Source organism: Brassica napus, chromosome C3, assembly GCF_020379485.1.
Source record: "Brassica napus cultivar Da-Ae chromosome C3, Da-Ae, whole genome shotgun sequence".
In the NCBI taxonomy this organism is placed as follows: domain Eukaryota; kingdom Viridiplantae; phylum Streptophyta; class Magnoliopsida; order Brassicales; family Brassicaceae; genus Brassica; species Brassica napus.
The window spans coordinates 69,342,360-69,364,978 of NC_063446.1; the positions used below are offsets into that span (position 1 = coordinate 69,342,360).

The following is a 22,619-nucleotide window of genomic DNA, read 5'->3' on the forward strand; positions in this document are numbered from 1 at the left end:
TAAAGTACATGCCACATGACCAATCCAATTCTTAAAATGTTTACAAATCTAAAATCACAAGTATAGCAAGTTTCCTTGATCTAAAATGTTTTTGTAACAAGTAGAGAAAAGTCTCTCTCTCTCTCCTCTTCTAGTTTACTTATAGTCGGGAGGTTGTGAGTCTAGGCTCATAAGACCATCTCCATCGGGAGGCCTTAGTAAGGGTCTCTTAAAAAATGGTAAGAACCCCATACGTGTCTATTTCGTAGTGGATAATGCCTTTTAGGCGAAAAGGATGAAAAAAATTTGTGGTCGATGTTTCCGAAGTTCTTTTGCAAGAAAAATCGAATCGTCCTTTGGAAAGAGAGAGAGAGAGAAGAGACGATTGGATCAAAGCGAAAAGAAGAAGATGAGTTCTGATTTGTATCCGAAGGAGTTTACAGCAGCGACAGGTGCACGAGCAAGTACAGTTGGTGGAGACTGTTTATAGTCGCCGGAGCTGCGGCGATAGCGGTGTCTGTTTTGGTGATTGGACACGCGGCGGATATAGGGTGGGCGTGTAGGGATGGAGAAGGGAAGGGGATGATAAAGCCTGAGGGCGATTGTGGCGTTGGGTTCGTGGTGTTGGTATGGAGGAAAACGATGTCGGATCAGAGCCAGGAGCTGAAGGACGAGGATGAGGATGTGGATTTGGGATCTGAGATGAGTAGAGTCTCTGTCTTCTTTGGTACTTAGACTGGAACCACTGAAGGGTTTGCTAAGGTACTCTTGCTTTTGGGGTTCTTACAGAACCGGTGGGCAGAGATGTTTGAGTGTATTGTAGCTGCTGCATCAACCGTTGAAGTGATATCTAACGGTAGTGGTGGATCTAGAAACGGCTCTCTTCAATTGGTGTGTTCCTCAATAACTATAAACGTTTGTATTTTTTTGATTCATTGGTGATGATGACCCATGATGATTCTTTTTGTTTGGGACAGATGCAAGCAGAGTTTCAAGTGATGTCTCCATTGTTTCCAATCAGACAAGTAAAGTTTCTTAGATATTGCAAGCAACATGGAGATGGTTTATGGGCGGTCGTGGATATTTCTTATGATGTAAACAGAGAAAGTCAGGACTTGAAGTCTTATGGTGGCTTAAAGAGGCTTCCCTCAGGATGCATCATACAAGACATAGGCAATGATGGTTGCTCCAAAGTAACCCGTTAATTTTCTTTCAACTTTTAGGACATTTTTCTAAGGTGTGAGAGTTAGTTGTAACTTGGATTTGTGTGCGTTTCTTTATTGAATTGCTTACCTGAACTCGGTATGAGAGTCAGAGGTTGCTCTTGTCTCTCTTTATTGATACTAGAGATTTTTCCGGACTTCTCGTATATACTAAATAAATTTTGATATATAATATTATTCGAATATTTAAATGTAAAATATTATTTATTTCTTTGTTCATTTTCTCATTCCCAAGTTAAAAAAAAACAGATGTATATTCCCCATTTCCATTTGCCAAAAACTTCAGCCCTGAGGGAAGAGGAATATGAATTTATTTCAATTTTATATCCTCTGTTATGTTTACTTCATCAAAGATGTTTTAGTTTTTATAATTTAGCAATAGTTCGCTAATAAAGTAAGATGAATAATGTTTGATCTTTTAGGTGTATTAGTTGAATTGGTTATTAATTAACTGAAAATTGTTTTTTGTTACATTGAAATGATAAAAATTATTTATAATCTATGTACTTTATTTTCTTTAAATTTAACTATGTTTTTTTGTTAATCTATTCTCTTTAACGTTTATTTATTTTGGTTTAATTTTTTCTTTCTGTGTAATCTATTTTTATATATTCATCTAATCGTATTGTGGAAGGTAAATACAATTTCACAAATTAGTTCAACTCCAATTTTTCATTTTAATCTTTTTTTAAACACGTTTAGACTATGAATTTATATGAAATCTGCAAGTCATTGTATATTTGTATGTCACACAAATTATCTAACAGGATATTTATGATTGATATAGTATCTCAAATTTTGCTATTCCATTTGAATCTATCGTACTCTACTTTTACATGTTTTATTTATTTATTTTTGGCTTATAGCTAGAGTAATGGAATAATATTCGATACTTTTTATCTTATTTGGCTTAGTTACACCTCTGTTATTACGTGTATGCCATAGTTTGACTTAAAGCTGTCTCTCCTTGTAGTGTGCTTTCAGGATACATATGTCTACTTTTTAGCCATCATGACGATCAAATACATTGTATCATCGGACGTAAGAAAAACGCAAACTCAAAACACACTACCTCTCCAGAAAAAATCTTCAACGATTATCTATTCAGGACATAGCTTTGATTATCTCCAAGCCACAAATAGAAAAACAGTGTGAAGAGTATACATAAACAATAGAGAAATATTCTCAAAGCAGGAGCTACCTTTAGTCTGTAGCACTATCCTCCAGAATTCATCCATATCCTTTGATATTGGTTTTGTACACCTTCTGAAGGTAACACAGCCTCTCTCAAATGTGTGATGCTATCATTGACAGAGAATGCATAAGATTTGAGCCTTTAACAATGGTGTTAGCGATCTCGAAAGATAAAATTGAGATCTTAATCCCTTTAGTCCTCGTTGCAGAAGAGAATACCCCATATAAAACCCTCCATAACTGCAACATGACAGGAAAATATATTTTTAGGACAATACCAAAAAACTTATAAACTAAGAGTCAAATACATAATATGGTCTGATGTGGGGACACACACTTACCATGTAACCTCCACACAAAAATGTTAAGATACTAAGCTCCAAACCATGAGAAGTCATCATCAATAGCATCACAGGAATAAAACCTAGAGTAAAATGTTCTACTATCAAATTGAGTGGCTACCTGAGTTGTATATGAATGATCGTTAGAACTAATTCTGGAGTTGTATATGAGTGGCTACTATCCGATTGTGGGCTCCTTATCAACACTTCTTCCAAAATAAGATTTTGGGCTCAGCTGAAACCAAAGTAGTTCTTTCTAAACTATCATGATTTCCAAATGTTCTAAGAGAACTTTTCATTCAACCACTGGTTTTAGCAATTTTAAGAGCTTTTGTGGCCTTGTGTTCCTTAAACTTGATATGGGTTGACATAAAGGAAACTGGAGGTCGAAAGAACCACCAGTAGTAGAATTATAACAAACATCACACACAAAAATACAATCTGAAATAAAGGTACATCGAATTCTGAAGCTTTACTTACATGGAATCAGTTGTTCAAAAAAAAAAAAAAAAACTTACATGGAATCAAAGGGTCCCAGGGTATCGGCAAAACGTTTGATACTTCTCTCAAGAAAGTCAGTATGAGGAAACTTTCTGTTTCGTAACCAACGTACTTGAGTCTTCTATAACTGCCTTCATAACTCTACAATGTAACAAATGTACTTAAATATTACGCACTTGCACGAATGAAGGATGAATATAATCGAAGGTAACAAAAAGATAGCTTACTTGTTCGGAATTATCATAATACTCCTTTCCAACCAGCGTAGTAATGATCGAGAGCTGACGTCTTGCTTCCCTGTATTTCGAAGTATATAACATAACACATTAAAACCACAATTAAACCAGTTTCGAAGAAGGTGGAAATTACCCTTTTCTGTTAGTATATAGTGAGAGAGGATGGATACTGAAGCGGCTGAATGGTTTTCCTCTGTTACAATCATGTAGATATTTTGATGAAGCATGGTGATGGAAGACAACAGTTACACCTGAGATTTGGCAAGACGGTGAAGGTTAGGATTACATGTAATAGGAGAGAGATAAAGCGGCTGGAGGCCTGTGAATCAGACGGAAGCGTAATCCCGAATCCAATGGCTTGGTGGGTTGTAGTTGAAATATAGGGAAGCATGAGATGCGCGCCTGAGATTTGAGGAATCAATGTAATCTTCTACAAAAGAGTTTCTCAATATATAAGCAGAGAAACAAAGGGAGGTGGAAAGATAGCTCACTCATCAAGATAGAGTTAAGAAAGGATTGAATGATTGAAAGTGGATCAGAAACGGAGATTTGCATTAACCAATCGGCAACAACACGGAGAATTGGAAGAGGCAAAACATGACGTTAAAAAAAAAAAAGGCGAAACAGGACAGTTATAAATTCAGAGTAAAGAAGCTAATGACATGGCAAATGAAAATGATCTGATTGGATGATTTAAAATGAGGACGTGGACAGTCTGGTTACTCCTCGTATATCCCTTTTACTATTAGTTAGATGTAACTTTTTGGACATTTTTATAAGGTGTGAGAGTTCGTTGTAACTTGGACATCAATTATGCTTGATGGGAACTCTTTATCAGGTTCGATACCAGACTTCTCTCGGTCTCTGAACTTGAAGATAATGTAAAGAACACTCTCTTTAGGATCAAAGTTGTCTATTGTTTTTGTATAAATGTTGATGGGCTAATGTTTTGTATAAACCGGAAAGATCCCTTCCTCGTTGGCTAATGTTTTGTAAGCTACCTATTGATGTATGAGTTATTCTTGGGTTCATCCCTACGATGAACCTTACCTAGAGGTTCATCAACCAATAGGATTTCATTATTTCAAATTTGATATCTTTTAAAAACGAAAACAAAATATTGGCAAGTTATATTATGTTTTTAAAATAAAAAAGTAAAAAAAAAATAGTAGTTACAAAAAAAAATTAAATTTTTTTTTTTAACGTCGTCAGTAAAACACTAAAACCTAAATCCTAATCCCTAAACCCTAAATCCTAAACCCTAAACCCTAGGGTAAACCCTAAACCCTAGGGTAAACCCTAAACCCTTGGGTAAACCCTAAACCCTTGGGTAAACCCTAAACCCTTGGATAAATCCTAAACTATAAATAAAAACACTAAACCCTAAAATCTAAACTCTAAATCCTAAACCCTAAACCCTTGAGTGTTTTAGTGTTTAGTGATTTTGATTTAGAGTTTAAGATTTATCCTAGAGTTTAGGGTTGACCCAAGGGTTTAGGGTTTAGGGATTGGGATTTAGGGTTTAATATTTTGCTGACGACGTTAAAAATATTTTTTTTTTTTGTAGTTAGTACTAATTTTTTATTTATTTCTTCTTACCTTTTAATTTTTTAAAAATAATATAATTTGACAATATTTTGTTTCATTTTTTAAAAAATATCAAATATGAAATAACACAATCCTATTGGTCGATGAACCTCTAGGTTCACCCTAGGGGATGAACCCAAGCATAAGTCTTGATGTATTGTTGGTCACTAAATCAACGTTTTATACCAGCAAAGGCTTGGCTTTATAATAATTTGTATAAAGGGATCAATAACACTTGTTCAACCGTGTTATACCAGCAACCGTGTTCAACCGTGTTATACCAGCAACCGTGTTCAACCGTCCTATTGTTGGCCAAGCTTTGTGCTTACGATTTCTCTTCCCTTTATAAGTTAAAAACTAGATTTTGACCCGCGCTTTCAAAGCGCGGATTTATTTTTTTTTGTTTCAATGGTCAAAATATTTAGTAAATGTCATATTTCATATATTTGTGTTTTATTTTATAAAAGACTTAAACTTTTTATCTTTCTTTATCGTGTTTCATTTTAAATACTATTTATGTTTAAAAAATTAAACTTTATTTTTTAATGAATTAAGTTGGTATAACTCTGATAAATTAATTTTATTATGTGGTTAATATTTTTAATAAAAATAATTATATACTTTTAATAAAGATTTATACTTTTCAATGAAAAAATCAATTTTTTTTTATGAATGCTTAAATTATATTAAGAAAAGAAAAAATAATAATTAAGAATGGTTGAAAAAAAAATTATTTGAACTTGGACTCAATGGCCCAAGGAAAAATGTGAGAATTGGATCTGATTTGTTAATCGGTCCAAATGACCCAAGAGAGATCTGATGTGGACAGTGGGCTGGATCCGAAAAAAGTGGCCCAATATTGTGTGTTATTAATATTACTTGATTGGTCTTAATGAAACATGCAATCTTAATAAAGAAAAGACAGGCTAATGTAAAAAAGACAATGGGATCATGTTTTAATAGTATAGATATGTATGGTGTAATGAAAATCACATTGTGCTTACCATTTTTCTTCCCTTCTTTTTCCTTTTGTTTCTCTTAACCAATTTCACTAAGATTTCGTATTATGTCATATTAGTTTAAATTTTATGAAAACCAATCATTTAACTTAGAAAAAAATAATTAATTAACAACCTCAAATGAAATTAAATTACACTAGTAGATGTTCTCCCATTGGATCATGCTAAATTAAACTACATTAGTAGAGGTTCTAAACTTTACAAATTACACAATCTAATCTATTAATTTATGGTCCTATTTTTTTATCTACTTACAAATAGTCTAGGTTGGATCATTACATTTAACTAGGTTTCTTATTATTTCTACTTATACCTTACTTAATTATTATTAAATATATACACTAACCTAAAATTAAGGAGCTAAATAACTAATCTATTATTTTTTTAAATAATGAATTAATTTTCTATTAACACTACTTTTAATTGAATAATCAATTATAATTTATTCATTAATATAAAAAGAATTATATATGCCTACTAATTCATATATACAAATGTACTTTAATTCAAATGCAAGAAACAAATTCTTTAAAACCCTCACCAAATACATAATAACATAATTTTTATAGATAAAGTATTAAATTAGATATATATATATATATATATGTATAGTAATAATCATTAATATATAATGATATGCTGGAACATGTTATTATTGATACTAGAGTTTTTCCCGGGCTACGCCCGGGTTTGAACAAATATCTTTATATTGATAATAATACATATATATTATGATCATAATATAAAATTATAAACCATGATTAAAAATCAAAGTTTATTGAAAAAATCCGAAATATACGTATGGAATAATGAGAAAAACTGAAATGAATAAAACTTAATTAAACTTAAGTTATGGTCAAATTACTTTTTTATCGTTTTTTTATCAAAACCTTTTTATCTTATATATTTGGTTTCTCGTAAAAATAAATTGTTAATTAAAATTGATTCATATTTTTGTTTTATAATCAAATGGTGTCATTTTACTAACAATTAAGTACTTATTAAATGATATTAGAGAATAGGTTCTTAGAATCTATGTGTTGATGTTTACAATTATTATGAGAGAGTTCAAAACGTCCCATCTTTTGCGTTACTTCCTGAGAAGGGATGAATCTCTAAAATCCACACTTAAAGAGAAGACAATATTATTTAATTTCTGGGTTATAATACTAATTTTTATTACATGTCTAAAAGTTAGATATGATGTGATAATATGTCTTTCTCATATATGAAAATTAAATGGGGTTTTTCTACAAATATTGACTGATTAAATTTTAAAATATATAGTACTAACTTAAAATGTATTAGTTGGTACAATATCAACTCTTTTTCTCAGTTTCTTCATTCCTTTGTTAAATCAAATTTAAGAAATTTAGTAAAGCAACACAACAAACCTGAATATACTGTTGCATACTAAAATCTTCTCCATGAATGAAGCGTTTTGTTACTGATCTCATGTATATCGTGGCTTCGTGGGACATAGATAGTAAATATGAGAAACTGTAAAATGATAGAGAGTTGCACGAATCAGATTCATCAACGTTCAATCATATATAGATTCAGATGGATCACTTTAACTAAACATAAAAGAACTATAACCCTTAAAACAATCCAAAATACTTGCTTTGGTTTTAGTGATGTTCACTATCTATTGTATAGAAGAACTCTATATCACATGACTAAGCATTTCCTCGACTCCAGTTACTCCTTGCTTTTTGTGGTTTAAGAATTCACGAAAATTGAGAGAAAGAACATATACCGAAACCGAAACTGCATGACCAACCAAAAGCAACATAACTTATTAAATGAAGAATATAATTATGATCAATCTAAAGAGAATTACTTTTAACAAATTATGAGTACTTACACTTGTCACACAGAAGCTCTGGAAACAACATCTGCTTGTAAATTCTCCTACAGAGCGTGTTGTGGAAGGCAATCCCTCTATTTCCTTGTCAAAAGCATCCCTGAATACATTGAAGACACATAACCAGTTAAGTTATACTCAATATATGACCAAATAACAACATTCACATACTGACTAAAAACAAGTTTTTCTTTTGGTTTAAGAGCTGCAACTGCACCACTTGGCAATGAATAAGAGCCACCAACATGTACTTGGGGATACCAGTAGGTGGTTTAACTCTTTTAACATTGTAATTAGAGTCACCATTTGTGGGGCAATGATGAATACAATGTCCTGATACAGTGAATAAAAATTATCTTAGTACCTTTTATCTATTTACTAAAGTGTAAGAAAATTAAAGTAACTCTAAACAAAGCTGACATACCAGCGACATTACAACGATGGCAAATATACCCCGGAGGTGGAGTTTTACTTTCCATTCCAGTCAAGTAAACAAACGAATCTCAGTATCTTAAAACTTGATGCAAATAAAACAAAACAAAAGCTAATGAAAACATTGTAGAATATAATAATAAAGAATACATAGATTACCAAAACCACATTCGTACCCTATATGTAACCTCTCCCTGCCCCAAAATCTTCTTGACATTGCCTATTAAATCTAATAAGAATAAAAGGGTTGATAAATGTCTAAAAACATCAACATTTTCACGTCCACCATTTGTCAAAGATGGCTTACCTCTGCCAGTCAAGTGCCGGGGTGTCAATCGAGGCCTGAAGTTAGCTTTCTTCATATACTTTCTCTTCTTCTGGTGCAAGAACATGACATGGATTATTATGCTGTGCACCTTGGACAGCAGGGATGAAGTAAAAATCATTCCCGAACTCATATTCAATCTAGAATGTGAAAATGGGTGAAAATTAGTAATTTTCTAGCTATAAAATGGGTCAAAATGGGTGCACTCAACGCCAATATAAATGTTCACTGTAATCAACTTACATATTTTGCTGCAGGCGGCAGAGCAACATGAGAATTGCTGGTTTCAGCTTGAACATGTTCCACTTTATTCTCGATTCTAGGCCTGCAACGTTCAGATAATTGCATTATTTAACATAAAAATCCAGGTGTTTCTTCTAACCAATAACCACACTTTCAACTTATGTTTAGTTAAACATATTTTTGTTGAGCTTACAATAAAATAGCTAAATAAGAGAACAGAGCAGATGGAATCAAAAGATCTGTGAAAACGTACTCTTGTGTAGTGATAAGTCTGACGCGAGGCCGTCCTGGGACTTGATGAATTAGAACAGAAGTGTTTTTTGGTATTAACATTGATTCATCCAAGTACTCTGAAAATTCAAAACAAAGAAAATATAAAGGCCTGGAGTGTAAACACGTTGGCACAACACAATAAGCACTCAAACCTCTTTGTTGATGAGGAGTAGCTCTAACCCAATAAAGCTCCCACCATTTGCAATGTATCTAGCCTCCCAGAAACGGTTCAACCGAAATTGTAGCTCAGATTCTGCTGGTCCTTGAAATAATCAGATCTGATTGAATTACTATTCCCAAGAAGAAGAAGGAAATGTCCGGCTGGTCGGAGTTTCCACCGAAGATCATCCACATGATCTATCTGCGTATTGACAACCCTTTCGATCTGATCCATTTTCGATCGGTATGTTCATGGTGGCGATCATGTAGTTTTCAAACATTCCGACCAATTCCATCACTTAGTTGTCCTCTTCCCTCAGATGCTGGTGGTTGCGGAGATGATTGCCATATCTTGAGGAGCCGTGTTTATCTTGTCACATCTCTTTCTCACGACCCTCCCCCATTCTGGTAATTAAAATTCTCCTACAATAGTTTTGATCCATATATATGCTTATCGTTTTTGTTTCCTTTTTGAACTGATTCTTGAATTTTAACTAATGTGTCAGAAATTTCACATCCTTCTATATTTTTAACTTGTGAGAAAGAGTGGATTGGCCATGTCACTTATTGATGATTACTCAATGTCCGTCATTTTCGGTGTGGAATATCCATCATTAACCTAGAAAATATCCCAATATAATATTAACTTCTGTTAGATCAGTGGTTAACAACCAAGGTGAGCTCAGTGGTTAACAACTCCCTGCTCCCTTCTCTCTCCTCCGCTCCCTAGATCTAAAAGCAACAGAGCTCGGGTCCGGCGTCTGGACGGCGCGTGTGCGCGCGTTCCGGCGCCGGAGCCTCCCCTCTTTCCCTACGATCTCGTCTTTCCTTTGCTTCTTCAACCCCATGCCGCTCTTGCCGTCTTGTTGTTGGTTCTGCGCCGGAGAATTGCTCGTATTCATCTCTGCTCGCGAGGAGATCCGGGTCCGTTGAGGTTTCAGATGGTGGTGGAGTCTCGACACAGTAAGGGTCAGGCTTGACTGTTGAAGAAGTCGGCTTTTTGGGTTGTACGGATGATCCTTTCACCATCCGGCGAGGCCTCAGCGCGTGAAGGAGGTGGAGCCGCTCCGCTCCGATCTGGTTTCCGGTCGGCTTGGAGAGACAGCGGTTGCGGTTGGTGGTCTCATTCTCGGCGTCTTGGTGAGCCGCCATCGTTTGCTTCTGCCTTGGAGGTTCTTTCAACTCGAGGGCGAGCTTAGTGTAGGGTAATGGCATGTGTTGTTGCCTTTCATGGTGGTTCGTTGTGGTTTGCTGTGTTTCAGTGTCGGAGCGGTCGTCAATGGCCATCTCTGAGGCAGTGTAGTAAACGCTCATCTTCCGGTTCCTTCACTTTCTGGCTCGTGTTCCGGTTCCCTATGAATCTTAGTCGACGAGGTTCCTTGGGTTTTGCTCTTGAAGATTGATTGTTGTTTGTGCCGTGGTCACCGGTTCAAATCTTGACGAGTTCAGGTTACCGTCCTTCGGTTCTCAAAGGCGGCGATTGGTGGTGACAACAAGGTCTGCGGGTTGTCTTCGCGGGTTCTCTCGTTCACCGGTGTCTCCTTTCGGCATAGTAGCACATCCCAGCGCCATGGACAGCCTCTTGGTTGCTTATGGTGGTGCTGCTTTGCTAATAACTTGTTTTGCAGGTCACAGAGCTTCACCGGATCAGGTGCGACAGTCGTCTCGGACCCGCTTTGTGTGGTCTTGTTCCCGGTTGGGGGTCTTTGGCCTCTCTCTGAGTTTGGTTTTGGCGGTGAAGATACGGTGTACAGTCTGGTTTTACGGAGCGCTCTCCTTGGTTAGTGTCTTCGGCCTTCCTATCTTCATTACGTCTAAAGTTCTCGAGGCTCTGGTATGTTCTCTGCCTCTCCTCCTTTCAGTCAATAAGCTTCAAGTCAGTGGAGAGAACAAGCTCAATGAGATCGTCATGAACCAGCTACTCCGGCAATGTCACGAGAAGTAACCGACAACCGAATAAACGAGGTGAACGCCACCTTCCTTGTGGATAACATTAACGGTTGAGAACGGGGATTGACAATCTAAGGATTGCGGAGACGGCTAGCGGAATGCGTCGGGGTAGTGGTTGAGCGAAGCTAGGTGTTTTCTTGTTTGAATTAGATCGTTTTGTTCGAATTGGGCTTATAATCAAAACTTGAATTTCCGTGTTCTCGAATGGTGAAATAAATATGTATATTTTTTTAAAAAAATGTACTGTCACAACCATGGCTTCCTATATATCATGTTCCATATGAGTTTTATTTAAAAAAAAAAAAAAAAAAACTTCTGTTAGATCAGCCAAGACTAACTTCTTGTCAGACCGATTTTGGTCTAAATCGATCAAACCTTATTTGATTGGTCGTATCGATTTCGGTATGTGGGGAAAGCATGTGTTCGGCCTTTGATAGCATATTAATTCTCATGGACTTTTATCTCAAAACCAGTTAGTTGATGTGACGGGTAACCATCATAAAAACAATAGGAACGGATAGCAAAAAAAATGAACAGGAATAAAATTTTAGGAACAATGAGGAATGATGGTAATTAATGAGAAATTGATTTGTTCTATAAATCTCTGCGAACAAAAGGAATGAAGAAGAATGAAAAGAAAAACCTATTCCTCATGAATAATAAAAAGTTTAAAGGAATATTAAAAAACATAGCGTTCTTCCTAGCGTTACCTTGGTCACCGGTCACACCCAAAGTCCCATCATTTTTCCGATATGGAATATTCTTTACAAAACGGATATTTAGCCTTGCCATACTTGAGAAAAATATAAGATCTTAGATGAAAATTTGTTCCTCGTAGGCTTTTTAAACTAAAGTTTTATTATCATCACCTTTCAAACCCCAAAACAATTGTTTGCTTAGAAACAAAATTACGTTTTTTTTCAAAAAGATATGTATATGAACTATATTTGTCCAATTGTCCTTGTATAAGCATTTGGATTGTATTCTTTATATCCTGTCAGCATATGGTTCATGCTCGTGTAATAATTTACGTTGACCTCGACTTTATATTGTTTTATAAAATTTTAGTCGGTACAAAAATCATTATAAAAAACGAATTGATAATAGTAGTCTCTATCCTCGGGGATGTCAAGGAGAGAATGGGCTTAGTTTAATCATATAGGCCCATTAGGCCTTATTGGAGATCTTTCTCAGCTGTTTAAACCAACCGGTGGCGATTAGCTTCGAGTCGTCGACTCAGTCGGAGATTTAGGGTAGTTCCAACGGCGACTCAGTAGTCAGTCGTCTCTCCGATCCCTTTACCTCGTGTCAGCTCAATTCGCTGCTTTTATCGCGTCGTTTAGGCTGGCAATCTCGCTCAGGGCGGTGAGAGAGATGAATCACGGCCAACAGTCTGGCGAGGCGAAGCATGAGGATGATGCTGTTCTTACAGAGTTCCTTGGGTCTCTGATGGATTACACTCCTACTGTAACGTTTCAACTTTTTCGACTCTCCAATGCTGGGTAGTGATTGAGTTATGGATTTGTTAATTTTGTTTCAGATTCCTGATGATCTAGTGGAGCACTACTTGGCTAAGAGTGGGTTTCAGTGCCCTGATGTAAGATTGTAGGTACTTCCTTCCAGTTTCATATAACTTGTGTTGGGTTTTAGAATGGTTTACAAGCAGTTTAATCAGATGTTCTAGGTTTGTCATTTCTTGTGGAAAATACTCTTCTATCTTGGATTATGGAATCCGTTTTCATAATCTTTTTTTTTTTTTTGGATGTATTCTGGCGAGTTTGTGCTGATAATTTTGGTTTACTGGTTTGACAGAATAAGGCTAGTTGCTGTGGCTACACAAAAGTTTGTTGCAGATGTTGCCAGCGATGCTCTTCAGTAAGTTTTCATTCCCTGAACTTTGTATATCATTTTTTATAGTTGATATGGACAAAGAGAAGCAGCATGTTCTAAGTAAGTTAGATGAAAGATGTATAAGCTAGATTTTCTCATAAAATTATTCACTTAACTCCTGTTTAATTAAAACTGTAAATTTTAAACAGGCACTGCAAGGCTAGACCAGCTCCAGTTGTTAAAGACAAAAAACAGCAAAAGGTGACCTCTGACTCTCTTCCGTTTTTTGGCTTGTGCGACAATAAACGCTATTTGTCTTTTGGATCATCTCATGAATATTAAACTTCTTGAAACAGGATAAACGTTTAATATTGACAATGGAAGACCTTTCAAAAGCCCTGCGTGAGGTTAGTGCTTCGAGTGGTGGCTTTGATCCACATCTGTCCATAGTATGTGAAGAAATTTAGATGCTTTGTTTCTAGACAAGCGGCAAGTTAGGAGTCTGACCATATCTCTAGATACAAATGGCATAGAACTAATTCAGTATCACAGGATGAACATTAAAAAAGTTTAGAGGCATGCATATTGCCTAAGTAGTTCTTATATTGTGGATTGTAATAGTGTAGGTATATAGTAAGGTTTTCCATCTCATGGTAACTAGTAAGTGGAAGGCTAACCAAATGAATAAACTCGGTTTGGCAGTATGGAGTGAACGTGAAGCATCCAGAATATTTTGCTGATAGCCCTTGAACCGGAATTGATCTAGAAACCAACCGCAAGCCTTGACCATATTTGCCTAGTAAGGATGATCGTGTGTGAGAGATCCCTGGTTTTATGTTAGTGTTTCAGTGAAATAAAACTCTCTCTCTTCCTAGTTACATGTATATTCTTTTTGTTATTTGTTTCTTGACTCGTGTCTCTCTTGATAATAATATTTCTGAGTTCTTGGTATTCTAATACGCTTATGTAACAGTCCCTTTGGATGATCCCTCCTTGTAACCACTCTCTTCATAGTCAAATGTGCTTGGAAATCTCAATAGATAACTTTGGAATTATCACCAAAAGATCTCTCTGTTTTATTGGTGAACCAAATTTTACTCGACTCCCTTTTTTTTTTTAACTTTGCAACAGAAAACAACAAAGTTCTATTGCTTTTTGCTTTTTACTATTCATTCACGTTGCCTCGATATCCATTAATGAAGACAAGAAAGTCTGAAACACTAACCTTTTCTATAAAGCACAACTTTTCTTTTTCTTTTACTTCCCAGGAAAAAGTTTCAAATAATTCTCTCCAGTTTTTGTTTCTCTTTGAATTGTTTGAGATGGTGAATCCACCACTTCAGTCTCCGACCAATCCACATTTCTTCCAGCCACTTCTTCCTGGTTTTCACACTCACCTCGTACGTACACTCTCTCTGTTTATGTCCCTCTTTTAGACTCAGGTTCTTGGTTAACTTTGCGTTTTGTGGTTTGCAGACAATACCTGTGGTCTTCTTCTCAAAGCACATACATGGAAAAACCAAGAAGAAAACAGTGAAACTAAGATCAGACGCTTCAGACAAAACTTGGGAAGTGAAAATAGATGGCAGGAGACTCACCCGAGGGTGGAAAGACTTCACCACAGCACATGACCTTAGAATCGGAGACATTATTATTTTCAAACACGAAGGAGATATGGTGTTCAATGTCACTCCTTTTGGTCCTAGCTGTTGCGAGATTCAGTATACACGATCTCACATCATCAAGGAAGAAGCTGACACTGATGATGATGACGAAGATGACAATGAGCGTCAGTACAAGATTAGTAAGCTTGAATCCAAGTTTGAGGATACAATTCTTGAAATGTTTTTGACATGAAAACGAAACTGTGTCTTATGTTTCAGGAAATGGTCTAAAACCCAAAACAGAACCAAGGTCTTCGTTCTCATTCGACCACTGTTTTGTATCAGAAGTCACTACTTCCAATCTAAAACTAGACACACTTGTGAGTACTTACATTCTGTTTCTTCTACTTCACAAGTATTAACCATGTTTATGATGTATACTTTTGGGGGTTTGCAGTATCTTCCTGTGGGAGCTACGAGTTCAAATGCTTTGAACAAACGATGCCACGAGATGATACTAGTGAACAAAGAGGGAAACTCATGGACTGCAAGTTTGAAATTGAGAGAGTCAGGCGGAATGTATTACATCAGAAGAGGCTGGAGAAGATTCTGTCTTGATAACAGACGAAAAGTAGGAGACTTATTTGTGTTCAATCTGGTCGGAGATGGAAAAACTACTCCAATGATGTGTGTTTGTCCTGAAGAAGATTGTTCTGAACTAATGAGCAAACACTTGAGCAGAGGGAGACGGAGTAGAAAGACAAAGAAGCGTTCTAAATGGGTAGCTTCATCATCTTCAAGGCGAAACCGATTCCTCACTATCACTCTCACACGTTACAACTTCATTAGCTCCAAACTTGTAAGCAATGTCACTTCTGATTTATGCTTTTTTTATCTTCTGTTTCTGATTGATCTGTTAAACATTATGCAGATTCTTCCTATAGCTTTCACGAATACTAATGGGCTTAGCAATTACAAAGAGATAATCTTGATGGACAAGCATGGTGTGAAGCGGTTAACGAAGCTGGTGCAAGACGGACCACACAATAATAGAAAAGGATTGGGGAAAGGATGGAAATTTTTCTGTGAAGCTAATGATGTATTCAAGATTGGTGAGTCTTTTGTGTTGGAGTTGGTGTGGGAAGACACGGTTCCTGTTCTCAAGTTTTGTTCCAAGGTCAAAGTCGAAACAGTTAATGTCTGAAGAACATAAGAGTATTTTTAATTTAGTGTCTCTTAAGTTTCATTAGACTCTGATTAAGAGTTTGTTTGACTCTCTAGTTTTCAATCAATGTTTAGAGTGTTACATCGTAACTTGTTATGCCTCGAGGTTCGAGACAAAAGTCTTTGAAAAATATAATCGTTTTCTGACAAAAAAAAAAGAAGATCTTATTACATGATCTTCACCAGCTTAAAGTAAGTTTCTTTGTCAAACTTCTATGTGGTGTTTGACAATGGCGGATACAGTTCTTCAATCTCCAACAAACCCACATTTCTTCCAGCCTATTCTTCCCGGCTCACACATGGTTCTCTCTACTCTTGTCTCTCTTCTTCTTCTCCAATGAGTAATGCTTATTGTGGGAGATGGTTTCGTTTGTTTGTTTGTTTTTTTCTTCTGCATGTTGTTTGCAGAACATTCCTGTAGCCTTCTTCTCAAAGCATGTCCAAGGAAGACACGGAGACAAGACTGCAAGATTGAGATCAGATGCTTCGGATACGACTTGGGAAGTGGTAATAACCGGCCGGAGACTCACCGGAGGATGGAAAGAATTCGTCAAAGCTCATGATCTCCGTGTTGGAGATGTTCTTGTTTTCAGACACGAGGGAGAACTGGTGTTTCATGTCACTGCACTGGGATCCAGTTGCTGTGAGGTTGAGTACACAACCCTTGATGACGGTGATGATAATAAAGAAACTGTTTTACCTTCAGATATCAAACCAATGAAGAAGAGAGCGAAGAAGAATCCAAGGAAAAAAGATTTTTGTTCTTGTTTTGTAGCAAATGTCACAGTCTCAAGCTTGCATGAGGATAAAGTGGTTAGTTTCTCACAGTACTAGAATGAAATTGATTTACTCAGAGATCAGTTTGTTTGCTAACTTGTGATGAGTGTTGCAGTACATTCCAGTTAGTTTTGTGAGGCCAAACGGTTTGAGCAATACCTACTGTAAGATTGTTCTTCTTAACGAGATGGGAAGGTCATGGAAGTTAAGTTTGGTTCACGACAAAAGCGGGTCTTATCTCAGACAAGGTTGGAGAAGCTTTTGTAGTGCCAATGCGATTAATGGAGGTCGTTATACATTCAAACTGGTCCAAAACTCAGAAACGCCTGTAATACGTTTGTACCAAGCAGAACATAGACATGAGGACAATACACATTCTTATCTTGTGGGAACCCTCACGCCTTCTAGCCTACGTAATGATACGCTGGTGAGTACAGATTTAACAAAAATAGTCATAATTGGAACTAAAGTGGTAGTGACTGTTTTTTAATCTGATGTTTGCAGTATCTTTCAAGGCGGTTTGTTAACTCAAATGGTCTGAAGGAAAAATGTTGTGAGATGATTCTTAAGAACGATAATGGTGGAACATGGTGTTTAGTTTTGAGACGCAACGAAACAAACGAGACTACTGTTATCTCACGAGGCTGGAGAAGTTTCTGCCATGCAAACGGGTTAAAAGTTAGAGATCCCTTCAGGTTTAAACTAGCTGGAACAAGAGAAAAGCCTGTTCTTCAGTTTTGCCCTTCTGAATCCAACCGCAACACAAGGCATGTAGACTGTTCAGAAGGTAATAATGATGTACATTCACTCTCTAGGTTTTTTTTTTTTTTTTGAACAACACATTCACTCTCTGAGTAGAACCCATTTGTGACATTACTATAGGTTTTTGATATCTGTTATGGTTAAGAGAAATTCCCTAAGATTTATTAAGTTTTTGTATTATTAAGTTTTTGTCACAAAAATAGTCCTCAATGAAAAAAATGACCAAAAGAAGTTTTATTAAAGGGTAAAAGTATATTTTTACTCTAGGGTTAACTAATCTAGACTTAAGATTTAGAGTTAAAGAGTGGAGTTTTTGGGATAGGATTTCAAATTTTAAAAAATTAAAAATTAAAATTAAAAATTTTAAAATAAAAAATGACTATTTTGGTCGGGTTTTTTTTTTAAAAAAATGACTATTTTTGTGATAAAATTTTTTTAAAAAAAACTATCTGAGAAAATTGCCCTATGGTTATTCATTTTGTCCCAACCAAATCTTTTGCCCAGAGGCTTCCACTATGGCATCAACAAAGCAGGGAAGATAACTCTGATGGGTCAAGATGGAGCAAACTGGATGGTGCATCTTACGAATGAAAACAAATGCCGAAGAATGAGACTAGGAAGAGGCAGGAACGGATTTTGTGAAGCTCATGGTGTAAAGATAGGAGAGAGTCCTTTGTGTTGGAACTCATGCGAGAGAAAGATTCAAGTCATGTGCTTAAGTTCTGCACCAAATAATTGTGTGTGAGGCTGTTGTTCTAAAACATGTAAGCTTAGTTCACTTTTGTACACTCTTTTATGTCTGCTTTATCTGGAATCTGCTTTGGATTCCCCTTTTGTTGTATCACTCCTAAACCTAATCAGAAAAAGACAATGAGTCTGGTGAATGAAAGTTTGGTCAAGGTCCTAGCCTTTAATGTGCCACATGTACTTGTGGTTTCTGAATATTTTTATTTTACTTCAAATGGAGATTTTATTATTCAAATTTGTGATGAATCCGAGAATTAAACTGAAATAGAAATATAATTTTAAAATGAGTTATTGAAGGCGATCCTGCGACGCAGCAACAAGAGGAGGCGGATAATCCAACTCTGTTTTGAGTATTTTTTGCAACTCTAGAGAAGAAGCATGTGGTGTCTGAACACGTTTTCTCTTGCTTTAGGTTAATATAATAGTATTATGCTCGATGCTATGCACTTGGAAATAGACTCAACATAAATGTGTTATTTGCTTTAGACAAACCAAAATATGACAATTATTTACAATTTTTTTTTAAATTTTATCAGAAAATAATAGATCCAATTAAAAGCTGTATTTACCAAAGAAATGATCAATATACAATACTAAAAGCTCAATACACAGCCTCGCGAGCGTGTCCACGTAATACCAAAAAAATAGCCAATGAGATTAAATTATTCAGCCATGTAATCAGAATTATTTGGGCTCTGAATTATTTTGTCACATAATATTTGCAACGGCCAATAATCCATTGAGGCCCAGTATCAAACCCTAGATCAATACACGGATCCCTCTTACTTTTCGTCTTCCTTCTTCCTCTAGATTTTCATCCATTGAACGACGTTTTGTCTCTCCATCTCCACTGCAACCAATCTGTAGAGTAATCAATTGTCCGTTTTGGTTTGATTGAAGGTTTCCTCTCCATTTATTTATAAATCTCTTCTTTCATGTTTTTTTTCAATCAAAACTTTCTCAATTTGTTCTCGCGATGAAGTCGAACGGGAAAGCCATAGTCTCTCACGATCCGATTGTGAAGAAACCAAACGGCAAGGATGCTGTCTCCTCCACCGTTCTGGATCAACCAACCGGTAAAAACGCCGTCTCCTCCGCCAAGGTCCATAAGGTGATGCCCGCCGTCTCCTCCGCTGTACCGATCCAACCAAGCGGTAAAACCGCCGTCTCCTCCGTCAAGGTTGATAAGGTGATGTTTTTCTTCCATTGTTCTTCGTCTAATTCGTTGTTGATATCAAACCCATATTTTCTCTCTCTCTCTCTCTCTCTCTCTCTCTCTCTCTCTCTCTCTCTCTCTCTCTCTCTCTCTCTCTCTCTATCTTATCTATCACTACGAGTTTTCTCTGGTCAGTGGTGATGTCCGTGCGGAAGAGAGAGCATATGATTTCTTTTTTGGCTTTCTTCTCACATTCGCCTTTTAGCAGACGTCATCCCTTTAAACCTATGCGAATTGTCTCACATTACAAGGTCTAATCAAAACCTCTCTGTGCTCCCTTTGTTTCAGGTTCGCTCCTCCGCCAAGGTTGATAAGGTGTTGTTTTTTAGAGACGTCTCATTTGGCATACAAGAAGGGGAGTTAAGGTTTCGGCTCATCCATTTATGGGAGGCTCGAAATGTGCTTACAAAAACACTTATTGGTCTAGAGATGCTCCTCATCGATGAACAGGTTTGATCTAAAATTTTTTTAAAATTTTTTATATTCTTACGCTCTTGATATTTACTCAATTGATCGTTTTTTTTACATGTTTGACAGGGATCTGTTATCCAAGGTTTCATCCCATCAGCAAGGATTGATACCTACTTGCCACACATGAAAGCAGGATCTGTCTACAGACTGAATAAGTGTTTCGGATCAAACAGCAAAGTCATGTACCGGGTTGCTGAGCCTAGGGTAGTCATCAGTTTCACTTCGAACTCTGTCCTCTCTGATCTTGAGGACAGTCGGGTTAATTTCCCTGATGATCGGTTCCGTTTCCATAGTTACAAAGAGTTTGAGGCAGCATGTGACCTCAAAGGTGATCTTTACGGTAAGATCTCATCGACTTCACATTGATTTTGATAACTGTTTGATTTGATCTTAAATATTTAAGTTGTATTTAGCATGTCCTCAGATTTAAATAGATAAAGTACTATTTGGTAGCATCTGTGGCTTTGTATATAAGTAAATTTGTCTATTTTAGTTGTAGAGTATCATGTTCTATTTTTATTTAGTAGATAGAGAACTATTTGGTAGCATCTGAGATTTTTGGTTATAAGTATTGATTGTCAGTTTTAGATGTGGAGTACCAAGTTCTTTTTTTATTCTGTTGCAGTATATGATGAGATTTTGGTTATACTGATGAAATTTTGGTTATAAATATATTTGTCAAATAAAGTTAATCAGCATTAGTTTCTATTATTTGTTATTGCAGATTATGTTGGGCACTTGAAACTGGTGAATGGGCAGACACTGAATGCTAGTGTGGTGCTTGACGAAGAGGAAATAGCTTCGACCCGGCGGCTTTTGCTCCATGTTCAAACTCATGAGTAAGTCATTCACAGTGTCTTGGATCTATTAGTATACTGTTTCTCTAACTTGGGTTTATTTTAATTGTAGTGGACCAGTGATGAAGCTCTACCTATGGGACCAGGCTGCAGCAGACTTTTGTGCCAAATTCAAGTTGCATGGAAGCACTCCAAGGGTTATTTTAGTAACCACCGTAAACCCAAAACGTTTTGGAGGTTAGCATACTGAATGTCTTTTAATGGCGTATAGTTATTTTATGACTAACAAAGGTTCTGCAACAGGTGCTCTTGCTCTTGCTTCAATGTCATCCTCTCGGGTGTTTTTGGACTTTGATGTTCAACCAACCCGTGATTATGTCACTTGGTAGGTATTCCTCTGGTTGAAATTGAATGTGTAATTTCAGTCTAACTACATTTTTGGTTTCACATTTTCTTCAGGTTGGACTCAAATTTAGATGTGGCTAATAGGGTTGATGCAAAGGTGGTCACATAGACTGAAACAATGACAATAGGGGAGCTATTCTCCTATATCAAGCAGGAAGCAGCAAAGGTAATATATTTCCCACGTTTTACAAATGCATTATGAGAAGGTTATTTGGTTGGTGTGGGATGTATGTTTGAGACTTCTTTTCCCAGTTTCATTTTTTGTTGACATATCCGTATCTGATTAGATTTGTCTAGAAGACTCATCCATTTTGCGTAAAGTCTCATCCGTTTATATTGATCTCAACATGTTCTTTGCAGTAGTCATCATCTTTAGTTCGAATTTCTGTCTAAACACTCAAGTAACCAAGAAGACTCAGTTTAGAAATGTACCTGCTGATGAATTGTGATAGAAGTATTTTCATTGTTGCAGGTTGCTTGGTTTGAGTGCACAGCAACTGTTGATGCTGTTTTCCACGGTTCTCCTTGGTATTATATTGGCTGCGGTGTGTGCCATACTAAGGCAATCAAAGGGCCTACATCGCTCATGTGCCAGAAATGTGGAAAACATGAAGTAGATGGCGTTCCGCAGTAAGTATCATAGTTTATATTTCAGTCATACTTTTGTGCATTCTTTTAATATTCTTCCATGGCAGGTACCTCACAAAGCTGTCTGTTTATGACAACAATGACCAGGCGGTTTTTGTTATCCTTGGTGAAGCTGGGCATGAGCTGACTGGAAAACAAGCATCTGAGTTGGTTGAGAGCTACTTTGAGGTGATTACTAACCTCTATGTCAATACAGCTTAGTATATTTATTCTAACAACTATTCCAATTTATGATAGGCCAATGAGAGCATGGGTGACAGCATGGGCGATGATCACTTAATCCCGGTGCCACAGACCTTGGTTGATACCATCGGACGGACATACAGGTTCATTGTCAAGGTATCAGACCGCAATCTTAAAGGCCAGATACACACTCTGACTGTCACAAAGGTACTCCCTCTTGATGCTCCTGAACCTGTAGAAGCTTTGGTAGAAACTGTCTCTGAGGAAACTGTGGATGGGAGGGTGAAGAGAGGTTCTGACCTGGTTGAATCAGGTGAAGCCAAACGTGCTAAGTCTGGCAATTAGATCTCCATTTATACTCTCACATGTTGGAGAATATGTTGCGGATTAAGTATTGGTTTTCATTTTATTTAAAGACTATGTTGTGTTTCATTTTCATACTTTGGCTTTCAACATTTGAGCTATCTTGGCTCTGGACTATTTTGGTTTTAGTTACCTTTTGCTTATTTTTGAACTTATGTTTATCACTGATCATTACTACATGATATTGACTTTGATCCATGTTTTATTTATTCACATGCAAATTAACATAGACTTAACATAAACAATGCTTATAAAGGCTTATG

The 22,619-nt window shown here is 36.5% G+C and overlaps 4 protein-coding genes and 2 long non-coding RNA genes across 6 annotated transcripts; 5 read left to right on the top strand and 1 right to left on the bottom strand.

Annotated features, from left to right (window-relative positions):
- The first annotated feature begins 77 nt into the window (after window positions 1–77).
- On the top strand, window positions 78–1,421 carry LOC125583471. Its single transcript, XR_007320507.1, has 2 exons — window positions 78–870; window positions 957–1,421. It is a non-coding gene; the product is annotated as an uncharacterized LOC125583471 (long non-coding RNA).
- Window positions 1,422–2,188: 767 nt separating this feature from the next.
- Window positions 2,189–4,096, bottom strand: LOC125583472. The gene is made up of 3 exons (XR_007320508.1): window positions 3,608–4,096; window positions 3,466–3,535; window positions 2,189–3,379 (listed from the first exon to the last, which is right to left on the bottom strand). It is a non-coding gene; the product is annotated as an uncharacterized LOC125583472 (long non-coding RNA).
- Window positions 4,097–12,523: 8,427 nt separating this feature from the next.
- On the top strand, window positions 12,524–14,111 carry LOC106390020 (transcription initiation factor TFIID subunit 10). The gene is made up of 6 exons (XM_013830396.3): window positions 12,524–12,796; window positions 12,870–12,934; window positions 13,142–13,204; window positions 13,369–13,420; window positions 13,516–13,566; window positions 13,862–14,111. The coding sequence occupies exons 1-6, from the start codon at window positions 12,704–12,706 to the stop codon at window positions 13,907–13,909; spliced, it is 372 nt and encodes a 123-aa protein (XP_013685850.2). The 5' UTR covers window positions 12,524–12,703; the 3' UTR covers window positions 13,910–14,111.
- A 370-nt stretch (window positions 14,112–14,481) lies between these two features.
- Window positions 14,482–16,077, top strand: LOC106390018 (B3 domain-containing protein REM7-like). Its single transcript, XM_048749954.1, has 5 exons — window positions 14,482–14,559; window positions 14,636–14,963; window positions 15,016–15,143; window positions 15,221–15,622; window positions 15,695–16,077. The coding sequence occupies exons 1-5, from the start codon at window positions 14,482–14,484 to the stop codon at window positions 15,965–15,967; spliced, it is 1,209 nt and encodes a 402-aa protein (XP_048605911.1). The 3' UTR covers window positions 15,968–16,077.
- Window positions 16,078–16,158: 81 nt separating this feature from the next.
- LOC106390019 (B3 domain-containing protein REM17) lies at window positions 16,159–18,469 on the top strand. The gene is made up of 5 exons (XM_013830395.3): window positions 16,159–16,289; window positions 16,396–16,800; window positions 16,880–17,191; window positions 17,269–17,551; window positions 18,031–18,469. Exons 1-5 carry the CDS (start codon window positions 16,203–16,205, stop codon window positions 18,066–18,068), a joined length of 1,125 nt encoding a protein of 374 aa, XP_013685849.2. The 5' UTR covers window positions 16,159–16,202; the 3' UTR covers window positions 18,069–18,469.
- Window positions 18,470–18,736: 267 nt separating this feature from the next.
- LOC106378537 lies at window positions 18,737–21,918 on the top strand. Its single transcript, XM_048750447.1, has 9 exons — window positions 18,737–19,462; window positions 19,778–19,939; window positions 20,027–20,300; window positions 20,685–20,799; window positions 20,870–20,994; window positions 21,061–21,142; window positions 21,217–21,328; window positions 21,635–21,792; window positions 21,858–21,918. Exons 1-7 carry the CDS (start codon window positions 19,250–19,252, stop codon window positions 21,269–21,271), a joined length of 1,026 nt encoding a protein of 341 aa, XP_048606404.1. The 5' UTR covers window positions 18,737–19,249; the 3' UTR covers window positions 21,272–21,328; window positions 21,635–21,792; window positions 21,858–21,918.
- Window positions 21,919–22,619: the final 701 nt, after the last annotated feature.

Coding starts and splice junctions, on each gene's coding strand:
- LOC106390020 (XM_013830396.3), top strand. CDS start 12,704: ATGAATCACGGCCAACAGTCTGGCGAGGCGAAGCATGAGGATGATGCT. Junction 12,935..13,141: donor CAGTGCCCTGATGTAAGATT/GTAGGTACTTCC, acceptor CTGGTTTGACAG/AATAAGGCTAGTTGCTGTGG. Junction 13,567..13,861: donor TTTCAAAAGCCCTGCGTGAG/GTTAGTGCTTCG, acceptor TCGGTTTGGCAG/TATGGAGTGAACGTGAAGCA.
- LOC106390018 (XM_048749954.1), top strand. CDS start 14,482: ATGGTGAATCCACCACTTCAGTCTCCGACCAATCCACATTTCTTCCAG. Junction 15,144..15,220: donor ATCTAAAACTAGACACACTT/GTGAGTACTTAC, acceptor GGGGGTTTGCAG/TATCTTCCTGTGGGAGCTAC. Junction 15,623..15,694: donor ACTTCATTAGCTCCAAACTT/GTAAGCAATGTC, acceptor AACATTATGCAG/ATTCTTCCTATAGCTTTCAC.
- LOC106390019 (XM_013830395.3), top strand. CDS start 16,203: ATGTGGTGTTTGACAATGGCGGATACAGTTCTTCAATCTCCAACAAAC. Junction 16,801..16,879: donor GCTTGCATGAGGATAAAGTG/GTTAGTTTCTCA, acceptor TGAGTGTTGCAG/TACATTCCAGTTAGTTTTGT. Junction 17,192..17,268: donor GCCTACGTAATGATACGCTG/GTGAGTACAGAT, acceptor TGATGTTTGCAG/TATCTTTCAAGGCGGTTTGT.
- LOC106378537 (XM_048750447.1), top strand. CDS start 19,250: ATGAAGTCGAACGGGAAAGCCATAGTCTCTCACGATCCGATTGTGAAG. Junction 19,463..19,777: donor CCTCCGTCAAGGTTGATAAG/GTGATGTTTTTC, acceptor CCTTTGTTTCAG/GTTCGCTCCTCCGCCAAGGT. Junction 19,940..20,026: donor TGCTCCTCATCGATGAACAG/GTTTGATCTAAA, acceptor CATGTTTGACAG/GGATCTGTTATCCAAGGTTT.